Raw genomic sequence first — 14388 nt, forward strand, 5'->3', positions numbered from 1 at the left:
ACTGGATCCTGAACTTCTTGACAGGTAGACCCCAGATGGTGAGAATGGGCAACCTCACCTCCTCTGCACTGACCCTGAGCCCAAAAGCGACTTTACTTCCGGAGGAGACTCAAGAAGTTTGGCATGTCTGTAAAAACTCTCACCAACTATTGAGAGCATCCTCTTAGGCTGCATTGCTGCCTGGTACGGCAGCTGCCCCGCTGCTGATCACAAGTCCCTCCAGAGGGAGCATTTTAAAATAAAAGTGGTTGGCTAATGTTTGTCAGTAAGTTTTGGATAAATCAAAGATTGGATTAGTCTGCTTCAGTATCTAAGCACTAGAGGGCAGTATTGTTGCGACGTGTCGGCTGTTTCTCATAAAGGAGACATTCAGAATGCCTTTAGCCAGCTGGTGCTTTAATTGTTTTTATAATGGACACAACAGCAAACAATGATACAGGAGATTTTACAAAACATGTATTAGTGAATGGGGATTGTTTCTTCTAAGAGTAATACTTGAAAATTGAAACAGAGGAGTGAATAACACACTAATAATTTCTGAATAGAAATAAAAGCAAACCAAAACAGTGAAGAACATTTGTGTCTGGACATTGGCATTAATGTTTATCGGATACTAATGAGGTTGTATATGGTTACCAATGAGGTGGTACATGGTTACCAATGAGGTTGTACTGGTTAGTTCTCTAGTTCAGGTGTCAATATGCTTCACCTAAAAGTTTTGGTTAGTGATATTTTAGACAGGGTCGACCGAGGTGACAGAATGTGTCAGAATGTGACCGATGTGACAGAATGACACCCAAGCTCGTTCTCCTTTACACAAGCTGGTCCTCTTCCTCAAAAGCATGCTCGGTATGATTTCAGTTCCATCCAAGCATGTGTCGGTAAGATAACCACAAACACGGTTATTGATTCTGGAAGATCCCTAGATTTTCATTTTCTCAAATGCCCGTTAAGTTTTGCAGTCACTTAATGTGCTAAAAAGAGAAGCACATGTTCGGTCCATTAAAATAACATCAGAATTAATCAGAAATACCGTGTAGACATGGTTGGCATTGTTAATGACTGTGGTACCTGGAGATGGCTGATTATTAATGGAATATCTACATAGACGTACAGAGGCCCATTATCAGCAACCATCACTCATGTGTTCCAATGGTACGTTGTGATGGCTCATCCAATTCTAACATTTTAAAAGTCAATGTGATCATTGGACAACACCGTTTGCAATTATGTTAGCACAGCTGAAAACCGTTGTGCTGATTTATGAGAGCGACACAACTGGCATTCTTTAGACTAGTTGAGTATCTGAAGCATCAGCAGTTGTGTTCAATAACAGGCTCAGAATTGCCGGAAACAAATCATTTTCTTCTGAAGCTTGTCAGTCTATTCTTGTTCTGAGAAATGAGAGGGATTCCCTGTGAGAAATTGTCAATTAACTAATTGATATTATGCACCGTTATATACTACTCCCTTCATATAACAGAACTGCTTACACCTGTCACTTTTACATTGCGCTACGGTTGTACAGTTATTATTATTGATGTGTGTTTTTGTAAAGTGTTATTACTGATTGTGTTATCCTATTTTTTAAACTATAATTACTGTTACTTTTTAACATTTAACTGCACTGTCGGGAGTAGGAAAACCCAGCATTTCATTGCCCTAACTTGTTATTGCAAATGACAAATAGACCTTTTGAACTTGAACTCATAATACCAGCAGGAAGAGTACTACATGTTTCTACGTTCACAAGGAGACATTCAGAATGCCTTTAGCCTGCTGGTGCTTGAATGCTGGTTTTATAAATGAACACAACAGAAACTAATGATACAGGAGATTTCACAAAACCTTTATTAGTGGATGTGCTTTGTTTCTTCTAAGAGAAATGCATGAAAATAATACAAACAAAGGAGTGAAGAACCAACTAAACAGTTATGAATAGAAATAAAAGCAAACCAAAACAGTGAAGGACGTTTTTTGTGTGTGGTTAAATTTGACATGAATGTTTATTGGATACAGACTCTTCTTAAGAGACTGATGTAAGCTTTAATCATGGGATTTCATTTGTTTTTTATTTTACACAGTACATTTTACAACCACACATGCCTATCCACTCTTAGGTAATTAAATCTTCCATGCTTCCTTTTTCATACTTCCTCATACAGTGGGAATCATAACAAAATTTATATTTAGTTTACATTATCTCCAAGTACAAAGATACAAGATTGTAGGTGAAAGTGGACCCACCATTGGCCTTTTTCCATGTGCACCAATGGTGCCTCCCCTAGCAAAGGGGTATCCCATAATGCACTGGTTCTCAAACTATGGTACATCTACCACTGGTGGTACATGGTGCTCAGTTTAGTGAATATATATTCAGTGAAATTTTGTCTGAGGTAGTACGCAATGTAAAAATATTGAGAATCACTGCCATAAGGCACTGCATTGTGTTTCAGCTTGTGCAGTTTCCAAAACAATAATGGATAGGCGTGGCTCATAATATGACAAATGCATTTGTCTATATTTGATTTCGAGACTTGACACATAGAAAGCATAACACCTCCTACATTAAATGTTAATTTGTTATTGAGATATATTTATTCCAAAAGTATTGGAGGGATTTGTAAAATTGAATTTCATTCATTAAAGGTGGACCATGAGTTGCATCATTCAAGCGAAGAGTGTCTCCTGAAGTAGGTTTGTTTGTTGTATGCTACACTGTGGAAGTCAGCCTCAGGGTTTGTCAGCAACAGGTCAACCTAGGAAAACACTAGGAGAAAGCATGCAGGACGATGGGGTTTGGTTCTGGGGTTTCACATGCTGTTATCTATGGAAGTAGAGAAAGGAAATATGAATACAAATACAAATACATTTCCTAATTTTGTCGAGCTTGGGTGAGTCAATTCTTCTCATGAATCCAGTTTCACAAACTTTTTTAAATTAGATAATTAGAAAACTCTATAAATGGGAGGGGACTTATTCGTGATAGACTGACAGTATGGCTGAGGCAATGGTGGATCCGGTTTTGTAATGATCAGGGATTAACCCAGTCGGGGTTATGGATAGCTTCTGAGCTTCCAGGTCCTACAGTAGCGGATCATTCAGAACCCCATCACACCACCACCCTGCTTGATCGTTCGTACGGATGATTTACTGTGAAATGCATTTTATTTTTTTTGCCAGACATTAAAAAATGCTGTTGGATAAGCCGATAATGGGGGGTTCTTTTCATGTCTCACCACCACTCGTCTTCCTCCTGTTGTGGTAGAAGATTAGTCCGGCTGCAGCAAAGATCACCCCCAGTACCAGGCCAGACACGCCAACGACTAGGTCACTCCTCCCAGACTCAGGCAGAGACTCGTCTAAGGTGAGATGTTGTTGGTAAATCTGGTTAACCTTTATTAGGATTGTCAAAATTACTCTCCCTAGATGATCTGTAGATGTTCATCCTATAAACAAAGGTTAGGGTTAGGTATTTAGTAGATTGTTAATTAAAATGTTATTGATGGTCTGAAGATAGTCTGTAAAGTATCTACAGATTGACTATCCAAATGAAGTGGTACCGTACATTTAGTTAATAGTTAAAAATCAAGTCAAACTTCATGAAGCAGATTTCTTACAAAAAAAGGTAAAGGTAAGATCATGACTAGACAAATTTAAATCTTAAAATAAGTTGAAACACAAAAATATCTTCAACAATTATTGGCACAATTGTTAAAGTTAGTAATCTGCACTAACAGTGGACATGACTCTGTGTGGTAATGAATGAATACTGTTAAGCATGAACCTGCAGGAACAAGCAGAGAACAATAGAGTGTTGTCTAGGGTTCTTTCACACAAAGGTTCTTTGCTCTCCCAAAGGGAGACTGAGGAGTTCTCAACCATGATATTTTAAAACTGAGATACCAAGCCCAGAGATGGTGGAAAAGATCTGATTGGAAAGCTGCTGCGGCCATTTTCTTTTAAAGGGGGCAATGAACTTGACTCTGATATATATCATTCTTTCCCTGCCTGTTTTGAATCCCAACTTGAGTCACACAGTATTCTCTTTTTGGTCCAGTCAGGCTTCAGAGCTGGACTATCGACATATCTATCCATGTGGTTTCAGCTGTTTATTACATATTGTTTATTACATATTATTTATTACATATTATTTACCTAAATACATTTATTAAATAATGAATATGGGCTTAAAATGCAGAGGTAATCACATCCAAATTGGGGGAAGAGTTTAGCAATTACAGCTCTTTAATATGTAGCTCCTCTTTTTCAAGGGACCAAAAGTAATTGGACTATCAGCTCAAAACCTGTTTCATGGACATTATTTCTTCATCAGTTAATAAGCAGGTAAAAGGTCTGGAGTTGATTCCAGGTGTGGCATTCACATTTGGATGCTGTTGCTGTAAACCCAGAACATGAGGTCAATGGAGCTCTCAGAGCAAGTGAAACAGGCATGAATAGCAGGAACATTAGGAGTGGCCAAATGAACAGTTTGGTACATTCTGAGATAAAAAGAACACACTGGTGAGCTCTGCAACACAAAAAGGCCTGGACGTCCATGGAAGACAACAGTGGTGGATAATCGTAGGATCCTTTCCATGGTGAAGAAAAACCCCTTCATAACATCCAGCCAAGTGATGAAACACTCTACAGGAGGTAGGCATATCATTATCCAAGTCGACCATAAGGAGAAGACTTCATGACGGCAAATACAGAGGGTTCACCACAAGGTGAAAACCATTCATAAGCCTCAAGAATAGAAAGGCCAGATTAGACTTTACCAAAAAACATCTAAAAAAGCCAGCACAGCTCTGGAATAGCATTCTTTGGCCAGATGAAACTACGATCAACCTGTACCAGAATGATCATCATTATCATCATCTTCTGCTTATCCGGGGCCGGGTCGCGGGGGCAGCAGTCTAAGCAGAGAGGCCCAGACTTCCCTCTCCCTAGACACTTCCTCCAGCTCTTCCGGGGGGACACCGAGGCGTTCCCAGGCCAGCCGGGAGACATAGTCCCTCCAGCGTGTCCTAGGTCTTCCCCTGGGTCTTCCCAGGAAGGCGTTCAGGAGGCATCCGAAACAGATGCCCAAGCCACCTCAGCTGACCCCTCTTGATGTGGAGGAGCAGCGGCTCTACTCTGAGCTCCTCCCGGGTGACCGAGCTTCTCACCCTATCTCTAAGGGATCGCCCAGCCACCCTGCGGAGAAAGCTCATTTCGGCCGCCTGTATCCGGGATCTTGTCCTTTTGGTCATGACCCAAAGCTCAAAGCTGACCGGTAAATCGAAGAACTTCGCCTTGCGGCTCAGCTCTTTCTTCACCACGACAGACCGATACTTCGACTGCATTACTGCAGAAGCTGCACCGATCCGTCTGTCAATCTCCCGTTCCATCCTTCCCTCACTCATGAACAAGACCGCTAGATACTTAAACTCCTCCACTTGAGGCAGACACTCTCCACCAACCTGAAGTTGGCAAGCCACACTTTTCCGACTGAGGACCATGGCTTTTCGGATTTAGAGGTACTGATTCTCATCCCCACTGCTTCACACTCGGCTGCAAACCGTCCCAGCGCATGCTGAAGGTCCTGGTTTGAAGGGGCCAACATGACAACATCATCTGCAAAGAGCAGAGACGAAATTGTGTGGTCCCCAAACCTGACACCCTCCGGCCCCTGGCTGCGCCTAGAAATTCTGTCCATAAAAATTACGAACAGAACCGGCGACAGAGGGCAGCCCTGCCGGAGTCCAACATACACTGGGAACAAGTCTGACTTACTGCCGGCAATGCGAACCAAGCTCCTGCTTCGGTCATACAGGGACCTGACAGCCCTTAGCAAAGGACCCAGGACCCCATATTCCCGAAGCACTCTCCACAGGATGCCGCGAGGGACACAGTCGAATGCCTTCTCCAAATCCACAAAACACATGTGGATTGGTTGGGCAAACTCCCATGAACCCTACAACACCCCGTAGAGGGTATAGAGCTGGTCCAGTGTTCCACGGCCCGGATGAAAACCACACTGTTCCTCCTGAATCCGAGGTTCTACTATCGGCCGTATTCTCCTCTCCAGAACCCTGGCATAGACTTTCCCGGGGAGGCTGATAAGTGTGATCCCCCTGTAGTTGGAACACACCCTCCGGTCCCCCTTCTTAAAAAGAGGGACCACCACCCCGATCTGCCATCCCAGAGGCACTGTCCCCGACCGCCACGCGATGCTGCAGAGGCGTGTCAACCAAGACAGCCCTACAACATCCAGAGACTTGAAGTACGCAGGGCGGATCTCATCCACCCCCGGTGCCTTGCCACCGAGGAGTTTCTTGACGTCATCTCTGTGACTTCAGCCCGGGTGATCAGCCCTTACAGTACGCTTGGGCCTGACGAGTCTGTCCAGCTTCCTCCCCCGCCATCGGATCCAACTCACCACCAGGTGGTGATCAGTTGACAGCTCCGCCCCTCTCTTCACCCGAGTGTCCAAGACATACGGCCGCAGGTCAGATTAAATGACAACAAAGACCTGCGGCCTAGGGTGTCCTGGTGCCACGTGCACTGATGGACACCCTTATGCTTGAACATGGTGATCGTTATGGACAAACCGTGACTAGCACAGAAGTCCAATAACTGAACACCGCTCGGGTTCAGATCGGTGGGGGGCAGGGGGGGGGGCGTTCCTGTACCAGAATGATGGGAGAAAACGTATATAAAGAAGGTTTGGAATGGCTCATGATCAGAAGCAGCAGGATGAATTCTGAAATGTATAGGGATATATTGTCTGCTCTAATTCAGCCAAATTCAGTGAAATTGATTGGATGGCGCTTCACTTTACAGATGGACAATGACCCAAAACATATTTCAAAAGCAACCCTGGAGTTTTTTAAGTCAAAGAAGTGGAACATTCTGCAATGGCTGAGTCAATCACCTGATCTCAACCCGATCGAGCATGCATTTCACTTGCTGAAGAAAAAACTTAAGACAGAAAGACCCATGAACAAACAACACCTGAAGACAGCTGCAGTAAAGGCAAAGCAACACAAAGGAGGAGACCCAGCATTTGGTGATGTCCATGCATTCCAAACAGTCATTGCCTGCAAAAGATTCTCGACAAAGTAATAAAAATGAACTTTTTATTTGTGAGTGTGTTAATTTGTCCAATTACATTTGGGAACCTGAAAGGACTTTGTATGAGAATAGTTGGAATTCCTAAACGTTTCAAACAATATTTTTGTTCAATCCCATGAATTCAAATCCATTGTGGTGGCGTACAGAGCCAGAATTATGAAAATTGTGTCAGTGTCCAAATATTTCCGGACCTAACTGTATGTAAAATTAATAATACACAAAGAAACTGGTGGGCCGTCAGGCCTGCAAGGCCTTTTCTGCTGGCCTAAAGATTGTCAGAATCAGAAAGTTTTATTTTTATTATTTCATTTATTTTATTAAGGACTGAAACACAGCAGGAAGAGATAAACAGATACATTTAATACTGGTGCCGGGCCTGTTAATTGCTATTTAGCATTATTGCTTGCATTAGATCGTTGCTGCTGGTGTGAAGCATGGTCAGATTCAGTGGCCTAGCTGGCTGTGCCTTTGAGTGTGTGTTGTGGCATATGTGTGCGTTTAGGTCCAGCAGCTTGGCTGGAATCACTGGGGAAGCCTGTTGATTCCTGATTGTGTTGTTCCTCCCGGCATTTCTGTTTGCTTCTTGGTCATATAAGTAAATGGGAAACGTAGTTGTGAGTTTGTCACTGTGTATTCATGTCCTGTCAAATTAGTGTACTGTAAGTCTCATGGTGTTGAGCCCAGTTTATTCCACTTGATAAAGGTTACTGTCACTGTGAATATGGGGCGGTTACGTTGAATGGCAATAGCCCTAAAGTGTCATATGGTGACGTTATTAGAATGTGGTTTCATTACGGGAAAATAGTGCTGTAGGCGTAAAATAAACGTCCCGTCAAGGAAAGGACTGATTATAGACACTTGACAGGACCTTTCTAAGTTCCAAAAGATTGCAACCCCCCCACCCTTTGCCTCACAATGGTTTGATCCACTAAGTTTTAGGAGCCGCTCCCTTACCCCAGTGGAGGATCATGGGCTCGGTGAGGCTGGGGTGTTCCACCATGCAGGAGATCTTCTCTCCTGGTGTGGGCGTGAACTCCAGGTAGGAGTGGATCTGGTAGTACCAGTCACCATTCGCCAGCTCCTCAGTAGATGACATGGGCACTTCCTGTCCGTCCCTCAACCAGGTCACTCTGATTTTTCTGGGGTAGAACTTGTAGGCGCTGCACTTCAGCATGGTGGGGTGTCTGTCACTGGGGTGCTTCTCGACACTTAGACGTACGTACGGCTGCACTGGAAGAAATTACATCATAAAACAATATTGTTTTCAGTTTTCTACCGCTTTGAAATTTCTCGTCTACAAAGGCATGTGTATAAGCTGCGTAGTCTCTATGTACCATATGGCGATTTTAATTTGTTCCCCTCTTTTAACAAAGTTATTCAACAAATATAAAACCCTGGTGGTCAGAGTGAAACGGATACAGTTGTGCTCATAATTTTGCATACTCTGGCAGAGATTGTGACATTTTTGCATTGATTTTGAAAATATGAGTAATCTTGCATCAAAACTGTCCTTTAAGGATGTTGATCATATGAAGCCATTTATTATCACATAGTTGTTTGGTTTCTTTTTCAACATAATGCTAACAGAAAGCACCCAAATGGCCCTGATTAAAAGTTTACATACCGTTGAATGTTTAGCCTCGTTACAGACACACAAGGTGACACACACAGTTTAAAATGGCAATTAAAGGTGAACTTCCCACACCTGTGGCTTTTTAAATTGCAATGAGTGTGTGAATAAATAGTCAATGAGTTTTTTAGCTCTCACGTGGATTCACTGAGCAGGCTAGATACTGAGCCATGGGAGCAGAAAATAACTGTCAAAAGACCTGCGCAACAAGGTAATAGAACCATATAAAGATGGAAAAGGATATAAAAAGATATCCAAACCCTTACAAATGCCAGTCAGTGCTGTTCAATCACTAATTGAGAAGGGGACATTTCGGGGATCTCTTGATACCAAGTCAAGGTCAGGTAGACCAAGAATGTTTTCCAAAACTGCCAGAAGAATTGTTCGGGATGCATAGAAAAACCCACAGGCAACCTCAGAAGAAATACAGGCTGCTCTGGAAAAAGACGGTGTGGTTGTTTCATGAGCGACATGGTCGAGATGCCAGAAAGAAGCCTTTACTACGCCAATACTACAAAAAAGCCTAATTACAATATGTCCGACAACACCTTGACACGCCACACAACTTCTGATTTGTCGGGTGATCTACTTGATACTTTGGGCCCTTTAGCTTCACTGTCATTCCTTTGTTAAGAATCTTCAAACGTGGTAGGCAGAGTAGTTTAGTTGCCAAAACTAGTTTCTTTCAGTTAAGGCTTTTAGCAAAGGTTAAGGTCTATCTCTCTCCCAAAGATTTTGAGAAAGTTATCCTTGCTTTTATTACTTCTCGGCTAGACTATTGTAATTCTTAGTACATGGGGGTAGAACAGTCATCTCTAAATTGACTCCAGTTAGTACAAAATGCAGCTGCTCATCATTTAATTGGAAAAAGAAAGCGGGAACACAACACCAGTCTTAGCCTCCATCAATTGACTTCCTGTCTGTTCCAGAATTTATTTAAAGATTTTATTGCTTGTTGTCAAGGTTTTTAATGGATTTGTGCCACCTTATTTGGCTGAACACTTAAACCGCCATTCAGTGGGGAGAACAAGTATTTGATACACTGCCGATTTTGCCGGTTTTCCCACTTACAAAGCATGTAGAAGTCTGTAATTTTTATCATAGGTACTCTTCAACTCTGAGTGACAGAATCTAAAACAGAAATCCAGAAAATCACATGTATGATTTTTAAGTAATTAATTAGCATTTTATTGCATGACATAAGTATTTTATACATCAGAAAAGCAGAACTCAATATTTGGTACAGAAACCTTTGTTTGCAAATTACAGAGATCATACGTTTCCTATAGTTCTTGACCAGGTTTGCACACACTGCAGCAGGGATTTTGGCCCACTCCTCCATACAGACCTCCAGAACCTTCAGGTTTCGGGGCTGTCACTGGGCAATACAGACTTTCAGCTCCCTCTTCATGCTGGAAGACCCAGCCACGACCCATCTTCAATGCTCTTACTGAGGGAAGGAGGTTGTTGGCCAAGATCTCGCGATACATGGCCCCATCCATCCTCCCCTCAATACTGTGCAGTCGTCCTGTCCCCTTTGCAGGTGGGGATGGTGTTCTTGGGGTTGTACTCATCCTTCTTCTTCCTCCAAACACGGCGAGTGGAGTTTAGACCAAAAAGCTCTATTTTTGTCTCATCAGATCACATTACCTTCTCCCATTCCTCCTCTGGATCATCCAGATGGTCTTTGGCAAACTTCAGACGGGCCTGGACATGCGCTGGCTTGAGCAGGGGACCTCGCATGCGCTGCAGGATTTTAATCCATGACGGCGTAGTGTGTTACTAATGGTTTTCTTTGAGACTGTGGTCCCAGCTCTCTTCAGGTCATTGACCAGGTCCTGCCGTGTAGTTCTGGGCTGATCCCTCACCTTCCTCATGATCATTGATGCGAGCGAGCTGAGATCTTGCATGGAGCCCCAGACCGAGGGAGATTGACCATCATCTTGAACTTCTTCCATTTTCTAATAATTGTGCCAACAGTTGTTGCCTTCTCACCAAGCTGCTTGCCTATTGTCCTGTAGCCCATCCCAGCTTTGTGCAGGTCTACAATCATATCCCTAATGTCCTTACCCAGCTCTCTGGTCTTGGCCATTGTGGAAAGGCTGGAGTCTGTTTGATTGAGTGTGTGGACAGGTGTCTTTTATACAGGTAACGAGTTCAAACAGGTGCAGTTAATACAGGTAATGAGTGGAGAACAGGAGGGCTTCTTAAAGAAAAACTAACAGGTCTGTGAGAGCCGGTGTTCTTACTGGTTGGTAGGTGATCAAATACTTATGTCATGCAATAAAATGCAAATACATTTTTTAGAAGGTCTGTAAGGAGGAGTGGGCCAAAATCCCTGCTGCAGTGTGTGCAAACCTGGTCAAGAACTACAGGAAATGTGTGATATCTGTAATTGCAAACGAAGGTTTCTGTACCAAATATTAAGTTCTGCTTTTCTGATGTATCAAATACTTATGTCATGCAATAAAATGCAAATGAATCACTTAAAAATCATACAATGTGATTTTCTGGATTTTTGAAGTGTACCTATGATAACAATTACAGACCTCTAGTCAGTGTTTCAAATACCTCTCCCCCACTGTATGTTGTTCTTTTTACCAATGGTACATATATTACCCATTATCCAAGGGTATGCACAACTGTATATATTACTGTTATATATTACTAAACCTATTAAACCTTTTTTCCACGAGGAACACAGACTGAGACCAAGGTCTGTTTTACAGCTGGGCCCTCAAAGTATATCTCAAAAATGTGTGTTGGATAAATTTGCAATATATTATGCATTTATCAATATTAACTAGAGAATTGTGCTTACATGAGTAATCTTTGATTAACCTTTGTGAGAAGCTTAATGTCACCCATAGATTTAGGCTTGTGCAAGAATTGACATTTACTAAGTGCTGATGTTGTTTCCTATTATTTGCTGGCTTTAAGCAAAAACGTTACTAAGAGTAGAAATGACCAGACGAACTGTCTGATGAACTTTCTAGAATAATATAGCTGTGGTTAAGAGTGATAAAAATTACATATACTTGTTCTTGTTTCATTCACGTGTTTCCTGTTTTCCATGTATGTTGCTGAGTAGAGACAGGTTGGAGACAGGACAACCCCAGGTGTCACATTAAAAGAGCCTTAGCACATGTGTAACCAATTACGAAGTGAGAGAAATAGGACAGGGCGGGACAAGGAAGTATTCAGATTTGTCTGACATATATAAAATCTACGTGTTTTTTCAAATGTATCAGAATTCTCTGAATAAACGCTTAAGACCAGTTTGCTGTTTTTAGTGTTGTATTGGTTTCAGTCTGGTTTCTAAATAATTCTATTTAGTGAATCAGAGCCTTGCAACCTCTGATTAGTGTTCTTGAACCTGACATTATTTTGGTCCATATCTCCGTTTCTCACGTCCAGGGTTGGCAGACTGAAACCGTGCAAGATATCCTGAAAGAAAGTCCTGCACCACGCCAGGGGCAAGTTTTACCGGAGTTTAAAAAAGGCCAATCTGCTTCTGGAGGGGAGAACAGGGTGGCGGGATCCATTCTGCGAAATGAGGTCTGTAGCCTTTCTTTTCTTTTATGGGTGGTCCAAAATAGACCATTAGACAAAAATGAGATGGTGGTCCAAAATTGACCATTAGACAAAAACTAGATGGTGGTCAGAAATTGACCATTAGACAAAAACTAGATGGTGGTCTGCAATTGACTAATATAGATGTTCTGATTAAATAAACTAGGCTAACCAAGGGTGTTTGTTGTGGGTTGGTCCGAAATTGACCAAGCAGACGTCTATAGAAAAACGAGTCCATCCAAGGAGAGCTGGACATTGGTGTCCTGAAACTGACTAATATAGATGTTCTGATTAAATAGACTAGAGGTCAACCCAGGAGTTGATTGCGGATGGTCCGTAATTGACCATAAAATGCCTAAAATAAAATAAATCTGCCTAGGGAGAAGTGGATGTTGTGTGTCTGTATTGTCTTCTGTATAACAGTAGTCCTGGACATGATCGGGTGGTTATTCTGTCAAGTAGGACATCTTAGAATGAAATAACAGTTAGAGAGGTAGATAATTTGTCTTATTATTGTGCATGGGGATGATTGAATGTTGTGTGGGTAATTTGGTTTATGTACTCAAGAGCTGGTAATTCTCAGAGTTGTAACCATACTAATGAGTAACTAACAATACTAACCAATAGAGGAGGAGAGAAATTGTTATGGGTCAATGTTGTGGTTCTAGTTTGAGTTCTGCGGAGACTAGGGAAGAGTCTCAGGGAACTAAGAGTGGAAAGGAAGGTGAGACAGAAGATACATGAGAAAGATTGTGCTAACAGCGGGTTAATCCAGCACCAAGGAGTAGGGGGAGGAAATGAGCCACATTATCAACAGCTAAAACATATGTTCCTTAAGGGTATGGAACCGGAATTATTGCAGGCAGTTAAGAAAGGTTTTATTGGGGTGGTCTACCGCAACGTTAGAGGAAGTAAAACGGCATGCTGTGCACCACGAGACCGATAGAAAAGAGCGGAAGAAACCGGAGGGAAAACGTCAGCACTTCAGGGGTACTTGGTGGGAGTATTAGGTAGGGAACTAGACTTTACAGAGGTAGGAGAGGAGATGTATTTTAGAGGGGGACGAGAGGGATATACAGGACATAAGCAAAATGACAAATCCAAGATCGGACATAAAAGAAATGGGACGCCAAATGATGGGAAATGTTTCAATTGTGAAAGATTTCGACACATTGCTAAGAAATGTACAGCCCCTAGAAAAGAGAGATGTGAAACGGAAAAAAACGGAGCAAACATGAGACAGAGTCAGCATGACTAACCGTCAGTACCACAGAGTCAGAAGATATGGGGCAATAGAGGATATTTTTGAACTACGTACAGTGGATTTAGCCCTGTTACCAGAAAATAAACCTTTTATAACCTTGAAAGTTGAGGGGAAGGGGATAGTATTCTTATGTGATTCGGGAGCTTGCAGGACAGTTATAACTAGAGAAGATAAACCAGAAAATATAAAAATGTCTAAAGACAGTATACAAGTCCGAACGACGTCAGGACACACCTGTTGAAGAGTAATTGACAAGACCCATTAGATTCGTTGACCCCATTACAGGCCATAAGTAACAGCATCTATTCTAATATCATCCTGTGAATCTGTTGGGTTGAGATTTAATGCATAAAGTAGGCACAGGAGTAACCCCAGCTAAAGATGGCATGGAGGCAGTGAGAAACAGAGGAAGTTAATCTTATGTGGTTTTGGGGGAAGGCGCCCCCACCTACTGGTACAGCTTAGATCTGACTACCAAGGGACCAGGAGCAATAGTTACAGAACTGATAGAAAAGGGAACTTCAAAAGTTTAAATTATTTGTGTAGATATGCAGAGACCAGGATTTACATACTCCAGGACGCTGCCCCAGATTTGAAGAACAAATGGGAAAATTAAAAGGACATATCTTAACCCTTACAGACTTATTTTGGAAAAAGGAAGGTTTCTGTGTTTGGCGCTAGTCATTTTGACTCCGGAACAGCGAGCCCTATACAGAGGAAACACTGCCCCTCATGTCTCCGTTAGTAAGCCCAAGACAGCAAAGTGGCAGGATGTGGGTTATTTGGTTTCCAAAGCCTTTAG

The 14388-nt window shown here is 42.3% G+C and overlaps 1 protein-coding gene across 6 annotated transcripts in view; it reads right to left on the reverse strand.

The window, feature by feature from the left end:
* Nucleotides 1-1828: 1828 nt before the first annotated feature.
* LOC105012016 (H-2 class II histocompatibility antigen, A-U beta chain) overlaps nt 1829-14388 on the reverse strand; it is a 28432-nt gene continuing 15872 nt past the window's right edge. For 2 of the 6 annotated variants that reach the window (XM_034294361.1, XM_010872589.4), the window contains 3 exons: nt 8074-8349; nt 3240-3362; nt 1829-2827 (listed from right to left, as the gene is read on the reverse strand). In XM_034294361.1, coding sequence (XP_034150252.1) covers nt 2814-2827; nt 3240-3362; nt 8074-8349 — 413 coding nt within the window. In that variant the 3' untranslated portion in view covers nt 1829-2813. Of the gene's footprint in view, nt 2828-3239; nt 3450-7277; nt 7702-8073; nt 8350-14388 lie in introns of those variants that run through there. The other 4 variants (XM_034294359.1, XM_010872587.3, XM_034294362.1 and 1 more) reach the window with 3 other exon arrangements.

Source organism: Esox lucius, chromosome 9 (genome assembly GCF_011004845.1).
Source record: "Esox lucius isolate fEsoLuc1 chromosome 9, fEsoLuc1.pri, whole genome shotgun sequence".
NCBI lineage: Eukaryota > Metazoa > Chordata > Actinopteri > Esociformes > Esocidae > Esox > Esox lucius.